The 18,298-nt window shown below is 35.7% G+C and overlaps 1 protein-coding gene across 3 annotated transcripts; it reads left to right on the forward strand.

The window, feature by feature from the left end:
• The first annotated feature begins 18 nt into the window (after positions 1–18).
• On the forward strand, positions 19–16,261 carry OTUD6B (OTU deubiquitinase 6B). 3 transcript variants are annotated; one of them, XM_058698514.1, is made up of 7 exons: positions 19–238; positions 866–1,017; positions 3,460–3,540; positions 8,292–8,604; positions 10,433–10,494; positions 13,009–13,115; positions 13,909–16,261. In XM_058698514.1, exons 1-7 carry the CDS (start codon positions 157–159, stop codon positions 13,991–13,993), a joined length of 882 nt encoding a protein of 293 aa, XP_058554497.1. In that variant the 5' UTR covers positions 19–156; the 3' UTR covers positions 13,994–16,261. The 3 variants fall into 3 exon arrangements, with proteins under 3 accessions (XP_058554497.1, XP_058554498.1, XP_058554499.1); XM_058698516.1 differs by lacking the exon at positions 19–238 and adding an exon at positions 6,178–6,315 and having other exon boundaries at positions 991–1,017; XM_058698515.1 differs by lacking the exon at positions 13,009–13,115 and having other exon boundaries at positions 20–238.
• The last annotated feature ends 2,037 nt before the right edge of the window (positions 16,262–18,298 follow it).

Below are 18,298 nucleotides of genomic sequence, written 5' to 3' on the forward strand. Positions count from 1 at the left end.
TTCGGCCCAATGACTCTGCTTAGATCCGGTACCGCCTCGAAGGCGGGACTGGGTCCCAGCCGCGACCAATGGCACCCCGGGTGAGGGTGAGGGGTGGAAGGTGCCTGTTAGCTCGTGGTGCAGCTACCAGCGCATGTGCTGGGCTACCTGGTCGTCATGGAGGCAATCTTGGCGGAAGAGCTTGCTGAGGAGGAGCAGCTAGTGAGAAGGCATCGCAAAGAGAAGAAGGAGCTGCAAGGTGACCAGGGGGTGGGAAGTGTCCCGGACCCAGGAAAGGGCGCGTGGCGGGTCGGTTCTGTGGAATCTTGAGAGGCTTCTGATCTGGCTCCTCCTAGACTTTCCCAAAGTAGCTAGTATCCTCTTCCCTCCTAATCCCCTATCCCGGTGGTCCCTTAATCCGCCAGATCTTCAGAAGCTTCCTTTTCTTAGATCCGCCACGTCTCCGCTTCCCCATGCCACCGCCTGGGTGCTGGTGTCTGAGAATACCTCCAAGCCGTGATGTTGGGCCCAGACTGTACCGCCCCCTCTCCCCTGTCTCCCTTTCCCGTTCCTGAACCTGTTACCGACACTTGGATCTAATGGATGCGTCTTAAAATACCTCACCTCAATTTTGAGGACTCAAAAGGGATAGTTAAAAGATTTAAAACTTGAGTCATTTTTCTTTTTCCTTTTCCTATCACACTAAACAAACGTACAGTTTTGAGGATTTTCTTTTTGTCTCCATCTGAGCTCTTATCTGTAAATATCTAATAACGCAGTTACTCTTCTATCATTATTTGTTTCCACCTTTCTCCCCTTATTGTCCCCATTTCTCATTTCCTCTCAATTCTGAATTGGTGACTTCATGATTTTGGTGGCTTTTCAGCCAAAATTCAGGGTATGAAGAATGCGGTTCCCAAGAATGACAAAAAGAGGAGGAAGCAACTCACCGAAGATGTTGCTAAGTTGGAAGCAGAAATGGAACAGAAACATAAAGAAGAACTGGAGCAACTGAAGCTGACTTCTAAGGAAAGTAAAGTATGTAAAGTAATGTTTCTTTTTGCCTACAGCATTTGAAAGCCACTGCCCATCTCTAATATTAAGCTATTGACTATATGACATCGTACAATTAGAGGGAACGGAAGTCACAATCATGCGTCACCATTCATTAATATTTCTGTGACCAGGTTTACATGGTAATGTGTTTTTGTAAGGGAGGTCAGCAAAAAAAGTACGCGTCAACTATTTACTTGCCCCATAGATGAACAGATTGATAAAGTGGACTAGAGGAAGCTTCACCAAATGGAAGTTAGGACTTCTAGTCCCAGAATTGCCATTAAATAGTATTGTAACCTTGGTAAAGTTACTTAAACTTCCTGAGCATAAACTTCTCCACATATAATGTGTTATAAATACTTCTGCTGCTTAAGCACGAGATTCTGTAAGAATCAAATGGGACAGCAAATATGAAATCATTTTTAGATTATAAAGTGCTTTATGAACAAGTTGTAATGAGTGAAAATTTACGTTTCTTGGATAAATTGGAGCATACTGTCATTTTAACTAATACTTATCATTGTGGCTAATAGGTATTGTGTGCCAAGCACTTCAACATATTTGCATTATCTCATGTAATTTTTATAGTAACATACTAAGATATTATCCATGAAGTGAATGTAAAGAATCTCATTTTTCAAGAGGGAAATAGACTCAGAGAGATTAAGAACTTCCTTCTGAACAGCTATTAAGTACCAAAGCTAGAATTCAAAATCAGGATGGTCTTACTCCCAAGATGTGAATATTGAATTCTGTTACAACTTTGTATGGTGTGGTAGTTTATTGCATGAGTTTGGATACCAAGGATCACAGCCTCCATAACATTATTCCATTTTCGATAGTTAGAATGTTGTTATGTCTGTGCAAAGTTTTATCTACCGTAATGTGGTTTTATTAAGTTTATTTTTGGTCTGTTCTTGACAGGGAAAACAACTTGTCTGTACTGATTAACAGTGGTCATTATATTAAACATAGTCTCATTTTCTTTAGCCCTGTTAGCTAGTCATTAAGATCCTGGCCTTCTGTGCCTTAACATATTTTAATAAAACATTTTTTTTTAATATTTATTTATTTTTGAGAGACAGTGAGACATAGTGAGAGTGGGGAAGGGGCAGAGAGAGAGGGAGACACAGGATCCGAAGCAGGCTCCAGGCTCTGAGCTATCAGCACAGAGCCGGACGCCGGGCTCGAACCCACAGACCATGAGACCATGACCTGAGCCGAAGTCAGACACTCAACCAACTGAACCACCCAGGCGCCTCTGTGTCTTAGCATATTTTATTCCCAAGTAACCTAGTATGATGCCCAGGTGTTAGTGCTGTCACAATCATGGTATTCCAATTATCTTCTCATTTGCAATTTTGAGCTTTCCTAGGTGTCCAAGGACAAAAATGTTTGATTCTTAAGCTACATGTTGTTTGTTAAAATACAAGCTCCCATTTTACTTTGACCTATTGTCTTTTTCATTGACTTAAGCTTGTTTTCTTTCTGAATGCTATATGAATTCTTAGGTCATTGCTTTCCAGATGCTTTTCTGTTTCTTGCCTATTGTCAGCATGGCAGTTTGTAGATTTTAGCAGATTCCTTTGAAAAATATAACAATATTCATTTTATTAAAGTTGATGTAACTATTATTTGAAATCTTAATTTGGTTTTGATATTTTGATAATTTGGGCATAGCCTTGAAGAGTGCTGGCTCTATTGTTACTAGAGGTCTCTATATGCATTATGTATGTATCCTACTAAAAACTGGTTTAAGCTATAGTTGCAATAATAAAATGCTAGCTACTAATCCTGATCGTTAAAAGTCTAGCATCTTCTTTAGCAAACACATGATAGCCATTTGATAATTAAGATTGGTTGTGCTATCTGAACAATATCTTTTCTGCCTATAGTTATCAGTTTGTAAATGGGAAAGGATAGAGAAAGCTCAATATGTTACTATGGTCAAGAAGCAGGGTTCATCAGGTTCTGGCTAATTAAGATGGAGAATGGCCTTTCCTGCCACATTTGAGCTTGTGAAGGCAGTAGTGAACTGAGCCAGTGCAGGACCTTATGTATCCTATAGGTACTGTCAACACTTAGAGAAGGGAAGGGTGGACTGCTGAATGAGTTGGCACATACAGAAAGTATTTGGGTTAATGGAGTAGGAATTGGAAGCAAGAAGGAAAAGCCTGCAGGGATGAGCATTATCTTTGGAGAGCTGTAAGAAAACCTTTTGGGAATCGGACGAATTCTCCCTTAAAAATAGAGAAAGGAGACACAACCATGTCTTGTAATAACGTATCTAGTAGTATTATTCAAATTTGAGTTGTGGGATTACATCCATTTGTGATTTTTTTCAATAATTTAATAGTCTAATACTTTGAATGATAAATTAAAAGTATTTTTCATTAATTCTTTAATGCTTTTTGTTTCCTTCAGATAGATTCTGTTGCTGTTAACATTTCAAACTTGGTTCTTGAGAATCAGCCACCTCGGATATCAAAAGCACAAAAGAGACGGGTATGAATGTCATGTCACCAAGTACTTAAGTTAGTGCTGTATGCTTATTACTCTCTTAGGTGTTGTGTAGGAAGGGAGTAGGAAAAAAAATGGTGGAGTTCCTTGTCAAAGGACCTGAGCTAACATTTATTAGGCATTTGCTGTTTGCTAGGTACAATGCTAGGCTTATTATAGATTATATGAAATCTCATTTATTCCTGATTATAATCCTGTGAAGTAGATTCTTAATCTCATTTTAAGAAAATAGGCCTAACCAGTATAAAATAACATGTTCCGTTTCTAGTTCTCATAAGAGAGTGGGCATAGAAGGGGAGTGTGCAAAGAATATTTTTTACAAATACATTATCCCAGATTTAATAATTTAGAATCTACAAAGTGTGGGCCCAGATGGTTCTGATGCACAATTTTGGTTAAAAACTATGGTATTAAGTGGTGAAACAAGGATTTGAATCTAGAAATTAAGCAAGATACACAGGTGTACAAAATTCTGAGGTTTATGCAGGTACCTATGTAATGGTTAGCTGCAGTGGGAATTCAGAGAAGGAAAAGTTCATTGTGACAAGTGTTAAATGAGTTAGAATTTTAAGAAAATAGTTATTTAAAGAGGATATTTGAAGTACGATAAATAGCACGCATGTGGGCATGAAATAATTCTGCATCATGGTGAGAGCTATAAGGAAACTGATTTGTTGGAAGTAGTGAGTTCATGAAATCAAAACTATGGGACTGAGATTAGATAAGTAAGGGCTGTTCACTTGGGAAAAGAAAAAGGGGTTTTAAAAACTGTTTAGTCTCTAATATTGTTTTACTAACACTTGATGTCTTATAGGATTTAAATACTTATTTTTAAGTATTTTATACTTAAGCGTTTTATATTTAAGTTATTTAAGCGTTTTATAATTTAGTAGTACACAGTTTATTTGGTATCAGATGTATGAAGGTTTTAATACTACTTACTGTTGTGACTTTGGGTAAGATTCTCAACCTTTTTAAACCTCAGTTTCATATGTATAAAATGGGTGAAATAATACCTGCTTTGTAGAGTTATTGTAAGTATTAAGTAATGTACTGTTGCCAAAGCCCTAACACAGTGCCTGGAGAACTAGCAGGTCAGCAAATGATAGTATGTTTACTGTGTTCAGTCCTGCGTAGCGTGCCTCTTACAAATTCAACCCAAGACCAGTAGCTTGTTTTTTGTTGTTTGAAAGTTGATTAAGTTGCAAATTGTCAAACATTTTCATGCTTATATAAGATTGTATTCTTGAGTAAATATGATTGTGAATTTCACAGAATCATGAAACTTAGATTTTATGGTATCTTGGAGGTTATCTGTTTTAACTCCCTACTTAAGATACATGTTCTCTTTGTGATAGCCTTATAGTTATCATCTAGCTGCTATAGATCAAAAGCAAAGGGCAGAGTTTTTGCTTGGCAGTAGCATAACAAAATATTTATTGGGATTGCCTCTACTTAGTAATTGATACATCTTGGAGTAGCCTATTTAATTTTGGAAAACATAGGCCCCAACTCCTTCCTGTCTGTATCTAATCTTATTCATCCCCAGCTGGACCCCAGCTGGACCAAAACAAAAAATTAAACTCCCTTTTCTCAAACATTTTGTTACTTTTCTCCTAAAATAATGCATAGCTAAAATGCATACCTTTTCAACTATACCCTCAAAAAATTTAGTATCTTTTGTAGTCAGCTGCTTAAATACTTGGCAGAGAAAACACCCTAGAAGTAATTCCCAAAGTTTTTTTATTGCTTTGTTATATTAATAGTCTTAATAAGATTCTGGAACTGAAAACACTTAAAAGTTTATATAAGAAAATGAAACGAACTTTTTTTTTTTTTTTTTTTTTTTTTTTAGACAAAGGCACCAAGGAATAAAAAGAATGGTGTTTGTCTTTGGGAGAGATACAACTCTCTTTTAGAAAAACATGACAAAAATTTATAAATATTTATTATTGGAGTATTGTAGAACAAATCTCTTATTTTTAATTGAGAAAAAAAAGGGGAGTATTTTATTTAATTCAGCAGACTTGAATGGAAGAAGCTCTTTGGTATGCTGGAAAGAGCCCCAAGTAGAACTCAGGAGAACTGGGTTCCAAAAATAGGAAATTTGAGAGCCAGAATGAGTTCTAGTTCAATTTCTTCATTTTTCAAAATTGTCAATGGCATACTGAAAGTTTGATACCAACCCACGACTGGTACCCAGCTCTTAAGATTCCTCTTCAGAGTTGATTTTGCTGCATGACTTCATTGACAGGGCTCTAGTTTTACTGACAATATATTTATGAAGTTAAGTGCTGTTTTCATCTTACATACATGCTTTTATTAGGCTTAATTGTTGCCATTCTGTCTCCAGCACTTGGGCTGTAGAAACCACAGTGCCTAGTGCCACTGGGAAACTATTAGTGGCTGGGAAAAGAATCCAGTGAATTTCCCACCTTGTGCCCTGGAAAGGAAACATAGTTACTGTGTAACATTAAAGTGGAGCTTGAGGACAAAAGTGAAATGCTTGGATTAGATTTTAGAAGCTTAAACGGTTTAGTATAAAATTCCACTCTTCCAGTAACTAGTACATAACATCATTAACTCCAGCTCCCATCTGCTCCAACTTTTATTCTGATTTAGGTGCCTGGATAGAAGGAGCGCTCTGTGTTGTCCTTGGTCCCACTCTGCTTCTAAACCAGCTGTATGGCCTTTGGAAATCTTTCTGCGTGCTGTTTCCTCAGAGGAAAATGAGGGGTTTTGGATTAGATGATATCCAAGGTGCTTATTCTCCCTCTCCCCTCTGAAAATGTTTTTTAGACTTTCATAAAGTAACAGTGCCATCTTGTGTTTTAAGATTTTTATGCCGCTGTGATGCACAGTTGTAGGTATGCAGTGAAATAAATTTGTTCATGTTATTTCTGGCATGGTTGGATTTGGGTGGAATAAACTTAAACAGGTGTATATTTCATTAGGAAGATAATACTGCTTTTGATTCAGGTAACTTACAAATCACTTTAGGTTCTAGTATGGCACCTACCAGGCAAGTAGTTCAAATGTGTGACAGTAAGTTACATTGAAATTTGCCTTTCCATTAATTTTTCTGCCCTAAGGAGGAATGAGAGCTAGGGACATGACAGTCTTTACCTTTTCTTACTTTTTCTTGATTTTTATTCTCTTAAATTGAAAAGCAGTCATGACCAGCATATAAATGAAACGTATTCATGGTAGAGAATTAGATGCAGAAAAGCACGCATGTGCGCACACACACAAAACAAAACTTATTTTGTAAACAAAAATGAGACTCTTAAATACAGAGAACAAACTGATGGTTGCTAGAGGGGAGGTAGATGGGGAATGGGCTTGGGGGCAAACAAATTATTTTGTAATTGTACCATCCAGAGAAAAGCACTATGAATATTTTGTGTGTATTTTTCTAATTTTTAACTATGTATGTGTAGATTTAGTATATATTAGCTATATACATATCTTTTCTGCCCCCAACCTCAGCTCTTGACATGTTTCTGTGGTACCCTAGCTATATGAACTGTGTTCAGCTATGAAACAGTGCTTTCTGGCTTTGATCCTTGCTAGTCCAACTGTCAGGATTTCTTTCTTTCCCCCCAGCCTTCTCACTCTACTTCTCATCCATCCTTCATGTCATAGATTTCATGCCCCACCCATACCTAATCCTTGCATATGTTGCCATGGGAAGAACTCTTCTGACATTTGAATAAGGAAAGCAAGTTGCAGAATATAATGTGATACCATTTTTGTTAAAGTATTTTTTCTATACTTTGAGTACATCAATATTTGTTAAAGCGCTTAGGAAACAAATCTAGAAAGATACACACCTGACTTCTACAGCAGGCACTGAAATTGGCATTGGTCATTAGAGGAACTTTTGTCTATCATGATACTTTAATTTTTTATAAGAATGTTTTTATCTGTTGTTTCAGTTAAGTGTGTGTGTGTGTGTGTGTGTGTGTGTGTGTATGTACACATGCACCGTTTTTTTCTTTAGGCTAGATAAATAGAATTCCCCTACCCTTCTAAAGTCTTTGGCATATTAATACTGCACAGGTGATTTAGCATGCTAATGCCTCAGTAGTGGAGTGATAAGCTAAAAAGCTTGGATTAGCTTGGCATAAATATGATAATGATGTTGCTTTAAGGCCTAGCACAACACAGTATTAAGGCAGTACTTTGAAATCAGTAACTAAAGCTTTTAGAAACGTATTTAAAAAAAATTTTTTTTTAATGTTCATTTATTTTTGAAAGAGAGAGACAGAGACAGAGTGCAAGTGGGGGAGGGGCAGAGAGAGAGAGGGAGACACAGAATCCTAAACAGGCTTCAGGCTCTGAGCTGTCAGCACAGAGCCCGATGCGGAGCTTGAACTCATGAACCGTGAGATCATGACCTGAGCCAAATTCAGATGCTTAACCGACTGAGCCACCCAGGCACCCCTCATGTAGTTTTTAAGTAGACTTTAAAGAAAAATTTGAAGGCTTTTTTTTTTTTTTTTGTCCTGGTATAGAGCTGGGTGCTGGGTACATGCAGATGAGAAAGATAGTTGCCCTTAAAGGAGTTCCCAGTATAGAAAATTCTACAAGTGATGAGATCATCAATATGATAATGCTTGTGGGAGAAGGGACAAAAATGGCAAAAGTCTTGAGGGTCTTACATTTCTATCCCCTTAATAAATGTAAAATAGTCCTCATTATTGTGAATTAACTTTCCTATATTCTCCTCCTAGGACAAAAAAGCTGCATTGGAAAAGGAGCGGGAAGAAAGGATAGCTGAAGCTGAAATTGAGAACTTATCTGGAGCCAGACACTTAGAAAGTGAAAAACTTGCTCAAATATTGGCAGCAAGACAGTTGGAAATTAAACAGATTCCATCTGATGGCCACTGTATGTATAGAGCCATTGAAGATCAACTCAAAGAACAGAAATGCCCTTTGACTGTGGCTGCCTTGAGAAGTCAAACTGCTGAATATATAAAAGGCCATGTGGAAGACTTTCTGCCATTTTTAACAAACCCTAATACGGGAGATATGTATACTCTAGGTAATTTATTTTTCTTTACTATGTCTTGTTGCTGCTGTTAAATAAAGTGATTCCTGGCATTGAGAAGAAGAAAAACCTATTATAGTTCTTATGGGGGAAAAAGTCTCAAAATTTAGGCAGAATTGTTTTTTATATTATAATAGATACTAGTATGTTGTTTAAGGCAAAAGTGGAATAGGATTCATTATTATTACTGAGAAAATTATGTTTCTGAGTTCACATGTCACGAAGTAGGCATAGAGGGAGGTATGCTTTGACTAGTCTTTGGAAGTATAGGGTCCAAAGACCATAAGCAGAGAATGATCAGAAAACCAAATCCTTTTATCCTATACTTTGGGAAATTCAATTTTACTTTCAATAAGCCACAATACTTAGGCAAAATTTGACTCTGCAAAACCAAAAACAAATGAGTTAATAACCTGCCTTATTATTCTTTCTAATACCTTTGACAATTAAGATAGAATATTTATGGGGAGGTAAAAAAAAAAAAAAAAGAAAGAAAAAAGAAAAACTAGCCAGTAAAGGAGAGAGCAGGTGAAAATCTGAAAGAGTGTTGGGGAGAGTCAGAGATATAATAGAGGAAAGTTCGTCCTTAAGAGAAGATTGCAGGTGTGGCAGTATCCATTGGCAAGTCAAATGACCAGGAGGGGTAGGAGAAGGGATGGTTAAGGTTGACTTTGCTTTAATGGAGTCCCTGACTCTGCTAGTTGCAGGGCAGTGGAAAAGAGTTGGCAACTCAGCATGCTGAATTTAAAAAAAAGACAAAAGACTTAATTTCTTATTCATTTAGTCAGTATTTATTGAAGGCCACTATGTGCCAGGGACTCTTCTAGGCACTTCTAGGACCCTGAGCGCTGGGAATATAGCAGTGAATGAGGCAAACACACAGGACATACTTTTCTGTACATGTCCATACTTTTTTTCCTTTCCTCTAAACAGGAAGGGTATTAGTTTCCCATTTTTAATTTTCTGTATAAGGTGTGTATGCTCAAGATGTGCCATTAAACTGCACTTAGGTCCTACTCTCATGACTAGTCCAGGAAGTCCTTTCTTTGGCTAGAACTGATACTGAAGCAAATAAGGTAAATGCTTTAAAAATAACAAATAGAGGCACTGTTTGATGCTACTGCTGGCAAAGGAGTTTCAACTCCTTTCTAGTTTTACCCTGATTCTCTTTTCACATCTTTTTTTTTTTTTTTTAATGTTTATTTTTGAGAGAGAGAGACAGAGCGCGAGCTGGGGAAAGGCAGAGAGAGAGAGGGAGACACAAAATCTGAAGCAGGCTGTAAGCTCTGAGCTGTCAGCACAAGGCTGATGCAAGGCTCAAACTCACAGACCGTGAGCTCATGACCTAAGCCAAAGTTGGATGCTTAACCGACTGAGCCACGCAGGTGCCCCTCTTCTCACATCTCTTGTGGGGTCTTACAGTGGACCCAATTTAAGGCTGCAGTGTTTTAGTTCAGTGTATTTTTTCAGATGCAGGTTTGGGTTTTAAAATACATGTCAAAATATTGAGTATGGTGGCAGTTTTGAGGGTTGCTTAGCTGAAGAGAGAAGAATAGGCTTGCTATGTGATTAAGGTCCCTAGGCCTCAGCGTGAGGGAGAGAAACAGAAATGAATTGCTTTCCTCTCAGATGGAGAGGTGGTGGAAAGTTGGAGCGAGTTAAGTTTGGATCTGGGAATTGGATTAAATTCTAGAGAGTGCAGGTAGAGAAAGGAGTAGGTTTACAACTTGAGTAATGATCAGGAATTGTGGGAGCTATAAAAGGGATCTGGTAACATGAGTTACGAAAATTATTAAGTGCTATATTCTCATTTTTTCTACAGAAGAGTTTAGGAAGTACTGTGATGATATCGTCAACACAGCTGCATGGGGAGGTCAGCTTGAGGTAAGTTTGTAATTATTCATAGTATTTGTGGATTGTTAAATTATTTCTAAATCCCGTATCAGATGTATTTTTCAGATGGTCCCACTTTCTCTTTGAGTATCCCTTTTTGTTACGTATTTGCCGTTTCTCTACTCATGAAGCATTGAAATGGGGAGTTAACATTCTTAGGCCGTTAAGTATGTATCTTTGGGAAATAAAGCACTATGTCATTTTAAATAGCCCAGTGATTGATTTGTGGGTTGGTAAGGCTAATGTTACTCTTGGGTGTTTCCATTTGTGATGCTGCTCCTGGTAATATATTTGATTTTCTGGACTTATGAAAGTGACGATTTTATTCAAGTATAGTAAGATTTAGCCTAGTGGCTCAGCTGATGAAAATCACTATTATAAAGTAAAGAGAAAACCGTATTTTTATGTGAAATTATGGGTCAGATCCTGCCACAGTACATTATAATTGGAATTCCAGTTGATACTGACTTCAGAGCAGTATCTGATGCATCAAAATTCACATGTAGGAAGACAGTATGTTCAGCCACTTGTAGGGAATTCATCAGGATTTTTTTAAAGCTTTATCTTACTTTAACTTTGTTTTATTAAAACAGAATAAACATCTAATAGTTCCAAGTGGTGATAAGGCAGCCTGGGGTATTCAAAAGTCAGGGGATAGGAGAGAAAGTCCTAGGTTTGGGTCCTGGCTTTCCTTCTACCTTTCAGTTTTGTGACCTGCGGGGAGTCCGCCATGTTTCCTGAGCTCGAGTGTCCTAATTGAATAGGGATAATAAAACCCCTGTGTGTACTTGGTAGGTCATTTGTGGACATTAAATAAGACAAGTAGTGTATGCATAGAACTTTGTAAGCTAACGTGCCAGATGGATGAATCTAGCAGAATTAATATTGTGTAGTGGTAATTAGTCACCTTGAATGGTTTGTGGATCTGAGTATTTAAAGATCTATAGATCTTGAACTAGTTCTATAGATTCAAGAACTATACTTTTTGGAGAAATGACGTGAATGCTTCTTTAACGTCTTTTTCTCAGTAAGTCTATATTTGTACCTCTTCTGAGCCACCAGAGGGAACTGTGTCCATTAGTTTTGTATGCCTCTCCTGGGTCTCTGAAACTCAGGAAATTGTCATAGTAGCTTTGTGACTACATTAGGAGTAAAGGTGCTTGAACTTTCTTGAGGAGCACAAATTAATAGAACTATAGACCTAAGCAAGTCTTTTTAAAGAGAGAAAAAAAAACTTTACAACATCTTTTGAAGGACATTTACTCATAAATTTTTGGTCTGTGAATTCATTTGACATAGGAATTGCTGTTTTTACAATGGGGTAAATTTAAATTATTCAAGAGAAATTCTGTGTATGATTTTTAAAGACTTCGAAGGGATGTTAAGATTTCCAGAGCTTGCTTCACACTCTCCATTCTGTGCTGGCTTTTAAAAATGTAATTTCAGGTATAAGAAAAAAAATACCTCAAAGGAACATTTTATGAGGTAGAGTGTGGGATTAAGTTTGCTACTGTGCAGTACAGAATTTCCATATATTTGAAATTTCTTAACCTTCTTTTAAAACATCCTAAAAGGACCATGTTCCAGACAAAATGTTCTTATAATTGGGCAAATACATAGATGTGAGGGCACTAAGATTGAGGACTGTTGAATGATTAATTTATGAACTTGGGCTCCAGAGTCAGACTTCTCAGTTCAGTTGCAGGTCACTTTATTTCTTTACGCTTGACTTTGGGCAGGCATCTTGACCACTCGCTTTAGATTCTAGGTCTTTACCTATCCCATAGGATTATTTTCAGGATTGAATGAGTTAATATACATAAAATGCTTAGTGTTCCTGGTCATAGTAGGTCTAAACAGTGTTACTACCAATATTTATTATTAACTATTATTCATCTGCCTTTAAACTCTATTTTTATAATGTATGGTATGAAATTAACATTGTGTATTAATCATGTGGAAAATGCATGAAAGGATAGTACAATTCACATACATAACTTACCTACTCATGCCTTGAATATTATGGAACAGTGGTTTTCAGCACTAGTACATTAGAATCATCGAAAGCTTCTAAAAGAATAAACCTCCTAATATTTCCTGTTCTTTCTCTCCTTCTCCCAGCCCCTCCCAAATTGTAATTGATTTGATCTGGTGCCTGAGTGATAGTATTTTTAAAAACTGGCAATTTTCAAGCAGTATTCAAAAGTAGAGGGACTAGTATAATGAACCTTTACTTCATTAACTATGGTATTGCTATTTCTAAAAAGCTGTTGTGTAGCCAGGGCTTGAAATTTCTGCGTTTGATTTAATAAGTATTACATTTGTTTTTTTCAACAAATCGTATTAAATGTCTACTATGTGGCAAGCAGGCTCTTGGTGTATAGTGAGGAACAGAGTAGATCTCTGTTGGATGATGGTTGCCCTATTCATGCATACTCAGTAGTTTATGACTTGAGTAAGATTTACCTTTTTATTTTCCTTACTAATACATTTTCTTTCCTATAGCTAAGAGCCTTGTCTCATATTTTACAAACACCAATAGAGATAATACAGGCAGATTCTCCTCCTATTGTAGTTGGTGAAGAATATCAAAAAAACCCATTAATACTTGTGTAAGTACCTGGAAATTTCTACTGTTACATTTTTAATAGTTAAGACAAAAAGAATTATTCAAAGATGTTAGGTTGTATATGTTGATTAATTAGAAAAAATATGTCTTCGGTTGCGTTAATTACGCTTATTTTATGTTAAAGGCAATTATAAAATTAGAAAGCATTGTCAGTCAGTATGTGATTTAGATAATTGTTTAAAATTCTAGTGGTTTATTCTTGTGTATGAGTTAAGAATAAAATCATTTCTAAAGATTACAGATTTTAGGATTAGTTTTCATACTGTCTTAGTGTGACATTAATAATGCTAAGTTTCAACAAGAACAAAAGCGGAAATATATTCATGTTGCCTAATTGGTTATTCCTTAGAGAGTTTTTCTTCGTATTGTCAAAGTATTTTACATGATTGAGAATTCTTTTCTGAAACACAGCATGGAGAGTTTGCTGTTGGCTTTAGTGTTTATTAGCCAAACTACCAAGGTAATCATTAATGGCTTAGATTTAGGTAAAAATTTAAGGTTATTGAGTACTCAGCATCTCAGTAATTTCCCTTTGCCCCCTAATGATTGTGTTTTCCCTGACTTAAACTCAGCAGACAGAGTTATTGAACCAGATTTTACTGACTGCTGAAGCTTTTCAAATGGGTTTGAACTTTTAAGTAATATGTCAATGAAGTCTTTGAATGATACCCCTGTGGAGTGATTCATTGAGTGTTTGGTTTTATATACATAATAAACATTTATATACAATGAATTACTTTCGTCTAAACTACTCATTTCTCCTTTTCTCATTTCAGATATATGAGACATGCATACGGCTTAGGAGAACATTACAATTCTGTTACACAGTTGGTGAACACAGCTCCTGAAAATTGCAGCTAGTTTACAAAATGTTACACAATTATGTTTTAGTACAGTGTGCCGATCTGAGTCTTCTTACAAGTGCTGGGTTGTTCTGACATTACTGAAAAACACAACTACCTTAAATCAGTTTTATGGCAAAGCTACTAACAGATTTTTTTTTAAAGTATGCCAGAGATAAACTTTAACCAGTGTTCCCTTTGTGGTATTTAAAAACACTTGTGAATCGTTGTGGAGTACATCATTTACAGACCAAGATAGTACCTATTTGCTGATATTTTTACTAATATAGGGTCTTGAACATTCTGTTATGCGTTGAAATAAATTTGATTTTTCTCCTTATTACTAAAAGCTTTCAGTAACCATTTTAATGTAACTTTCTTGAAGAAATGAAATGACTTGGTCATTGCAAAAATGTGGTAAAGGTGACAGCAAATCTAATTAATGCTTATAAATGCATCTGATTTCAGTAACCCTAGTATTTGATGGAATTAATACTATGAAGCTTTTTATATAACCCCATCAAAGTGCAGCTAAAAAGCTTGCTTTAATAACTAAAAATTTTAAAATATTTATTCACATGGGAATCAGTTAAGTGTAAGAAATGAGAAATTTAAAGGTAAATAGGTGTTCCTATCAGATCAGACCTCTAAAGAAGTACCATCATGTTTTCTTACAGTTTTTTAGTGTCTTTTATTTTTTTATTCTATTTTTTTTATTTTTTAAGTAATGTCTCCACCCAACATGGGGACTTGAACACATGACCCCACAATAAATAAAGAGTTGCCTGCTCTATCAAGTGAACCAGCCAGAAGCTCCAGTACCATCATTTCTTGATCATATTCAAAACTGCAAATTTTTATATTCTTCGTTATGTTTTCCTCGTCACCACTTAGCTGCTTTGCTTTCCTTGTGGTCTTTTCCACTCAGAAATAGTTTGTGGCCTCTCATTTTTTTTTTTTTTTTTTTTTTTTTTATTAACTTGTACACACTGAAGGAGTAGCAATGTAAAAGGGTCCAAGGCCAACTTTACTTCAAATTCTCCTCACTTTCAATTTGTCTTACCAGACCTCTGTTTTTGTTTCATTCTCCAGGATTAGAAGAAAGTTAGTTAGCCTACATTTATTTCAGATATGTGAGAATGTTTATGTTACATGTAGGGATCAAGTTGAAAGCCACTGTTTGGGAGCTAAGACTGAATAGTAAAATCAGTATACAATACTTTCTGATATGAATGATTTATCTGGCTCAGATTTCAGATTATTCTTAACACTATTCTAAGAAGATAGTATCCGTATGTAGAAACATGTCTCGCTGATAATTTGTTATGTAACTAAGTATTAATGAAAATGAAACTTTTGGTTTCATCTGTTTTTCCCAAATTAGGAGTAAATACTAAGATTCAGCATCAAATTTATTAATCAATTTTTGCTCCATGAGCGCAACTAATTTTTGTAAGTAAATATTGGGTTTTATGATATTAAAACCAGTTGTTAGTCTCACATGCCCACCTGATGACAGTGTGGGCAGCTGGTAGGGACTGTGGTCAGCTATAGCAAGTACTGCACGAAGGTGTTCTAGCTCAAATGATGAAAAACTGTTCTGTTTGCCTAACAAAGTATATTCTGAAGGCTGACTGTTTTGTAATCCTTGATCTGAAATTTTTTGGGTCTGAAATTATAAAAGAATTAAATTATAAAATGGTAAATGGCTGACCTTTTTTTATGAAATGATCTGTTACTTTAAAATCAAAAGATAAGCATTAAGAAGTAAAAAAGTATCATAAACCTAGTTAGTACAGATGCCATCTATATTTAAAATAACTTCTTGGTAATTATTTTTTCTTAATAAGATGAATGGAACCTTCTTGATTATAGGTTTATTTTTATTATTTTTTATTTTTAAATGGGCAGATATTGTTATGAGTAAAATTTGTGTGGTCAGCTTCTGTTCTTCCATAAAACTTCAAATAAAAATCATTTTAGCTGTAACCAAAAACTGAAGTCTTTAAACAATGGCAGATGTTAATTTAAAAACAGTATATACTAATTTAGTTTGCTGTTATGATTATGGTCTAATGGAAGTTTCATAAGCTCTCTTTTCTCTTAATTCAGAAAAGTATATGTCAGAGTTTTGGAATATGTCTTTAGCCAAGAATTTTATCCACTTACATATGTTTACAAACTTATATAAAGCAAAAAAGAATGTATGTAACTATAGTGAGCAATATAGTTTTGCTCATATTATCTGATGTTTGCCAAAAGAAGAATAAAAGATGTATGAATTAAATCATTTGTTCGTTCAAATTGTTATTCTTAAACAATTTTACAATTTAGAAATAGGGAAAATCCTCTTTGTTTTAGAATTTTATCCTGGCTTTATTTTGTCCTTATATATAATTGAGAATAATACAATCCCAAATTCTTGCTTTAAGGAATTGGAATAAATTGGAAATAATTGGAATAAATATATAAGCATAGCACTAGGTCTCAGACAAAATAGAGGAGATAAGGAGATAGGCATTTAAGCCATGGCTCTTAGAAATCAGGTTGAAGCTTAAAACCTTTTAGAATAATGAAGGTTATTTAGGGTAAATGAAATTGAAGAATATTCTAAGACTCATGGGTGTTGAAGAAGGAAATTTGCACAAACTAATGCTGGTACAGGATTGTTAATGTATTGTTTTGGTCCAGGTGTCATGAACTAGCTGAAGGAGCAGATCTATTGTGTTTCTGAGAATTTAATTGGAAATTTCATCATATTTTTACTGTTATTGAACAAATGAGTGTGACTTTTCTTCCTTTCCATATGTTTTCACATACCGATTCTTCTTTCCTGTCTTAGATCTTCTTTAAAACCATTTTCCATCTTGCAGAAAAAATATAACTCAAAGGGTTTTGATTTTTTTTTTTTTTAAAGCGAGTTGTAGGAATTATCATTTCTTGTTCACCACCCTTCCTACTTGAAGGCCTTTGAGCTGCCATTGGGAGTTGAGAGCTTCACCCAACCTATTTCACCTAGCTTACTGTCCTGGTCTCCATTTCATCAGCACCAACTCCCACCTGGCCGGGGCTGGGTGCCCCATTTCATACATGTTGGTTTCTAGTAACCACACGCTAGTAATTAGTATTATTTGTATTTAGTTTATTATTATAGTTATTATTGTTTTCCTTTAGTCTGTAAATGCTTAGAAACAAGAACTTGTTGACTTACTAAATTATCTAGCACACTGCCTGGCCTATATAGTAAGTGCTTATTAATAAATATTGACAGTCATAAGATCAATTGAGAGGATAAGATTGGACTCTTAGTTGTCATTAGGTTAATGGACCATTAAGTACAGAGAGGTATTGACTTAGTATTGTGTCTGCTCACAAAAGGGCTGCTCTCTAATTTACCTAACCCCTTTGTTTTTTTTTTTTTTTTTTTTTTTTTGAGGGAGCATTTATTTTTTATTTTATTTTTTTTTTTAATATATGAAATTTACTGTCAAATTGGTTTCCATACAACACCCAGTGCTCATCCCAAAAGGTGCCCTCCTCAATACCCATCACCCCTTTGGATAAATCCTTAAGTCTTTAGGTCAGTTTAAGGGAGGAATAGAACCCAAGAGAGCTTTTCTTTTTTCTTCTGACAGGTTTTTTTTTTTTTTTTTTTGCCTTCATGTATCAATCTACAGAATATAAAGATTCTTTATAAGTATACAGACCAAGAAACTGTTAAGAACTTTGTTAATATATTGGCCAGGAATAAGTTTGTAGTTGTCTTCTTTCAGTATAATAAGGATGATGATTAGTGTAACTTACTGAATCAGATTACAGCCCTCTGCTGAAACTATCAATGCTCTGGACAGAGATGACTTCCAGTCTTCCTGCTGATTTTTCTTCTCCATGTTACCCTTATCTTGACAAAAGGAAACCCCTGTTTCATGTTTATTTACTGTTTATAATCTTAAGCAATACAGTATCAACCTGAGGACTAGTGAGAACCCAGTGTAGGAGTTTGCTGAGCAAAAATAAGAATCTAGTTTTAAAGAATAAACTGTTTTGAATCAGATATTTTCTCCCCTGAAATGAGAAGGGCATTCTACACCTATCTCAGAGTTTGTCAACAATGACACTACAGACATTTTGAGCTGGATAACTGTCATGAAGGCTGCTCTGTGCATTCTAAGACACTTAGCATTGCTGGCTTCTAGCAACCAAGTGCCGGTGGTACTCTTCCCCGCACCCCCCACCCCCGGAGGTGTGAGGAAGGAAAATGTCTCCCAACATTTTCAGTGTCTCCCTGGGGACAAAATCACCCCCAAATGAGAACCACTTACTA

The sequence above is a fragment of the Neofelis nebulosa genome, chromosome 14 (assembly GCF_028018385.1).
Source record: "Neofelis nebulosa isolate mNeoNeb1 chromosome 14, mNeoNeb1.pri, whole genome shotgun sequence".
Taxonomy (NCBI): Eukaryota; Metazoa; Chordata; class Mammalia; order Carnivora; family Felidae; genus Neofelis; species Neofelis nebulosa.

What these genes read in the sequence shown, in the direction of transcription:
- OTUD6B (XM_058698514.1), top strand. Translation starts at nt 157, where the DNA reads ATGGAGGCAATCTTGGCGGAAGAGCTTGCTGAGGAGGAGCAGCTAGTG. An exon ending in AGAGAAGAAGGAGCTGCAAG is followed by an intron (nt 239 to 865) that starts GTGACCAGGGGG and finishes GTGGCTTTTCAG; the next exon opens with CCAAAATTCAGGGTATGAAG. An exon ending in AAAAACCCATTAATACTTGT is followed by an intron (nt 13,116 to 13,908) that starts GTAAGTACCTGG and finishes TTCTCATTTCAG; the next exon opens with ATATATGAGACATGCATACG.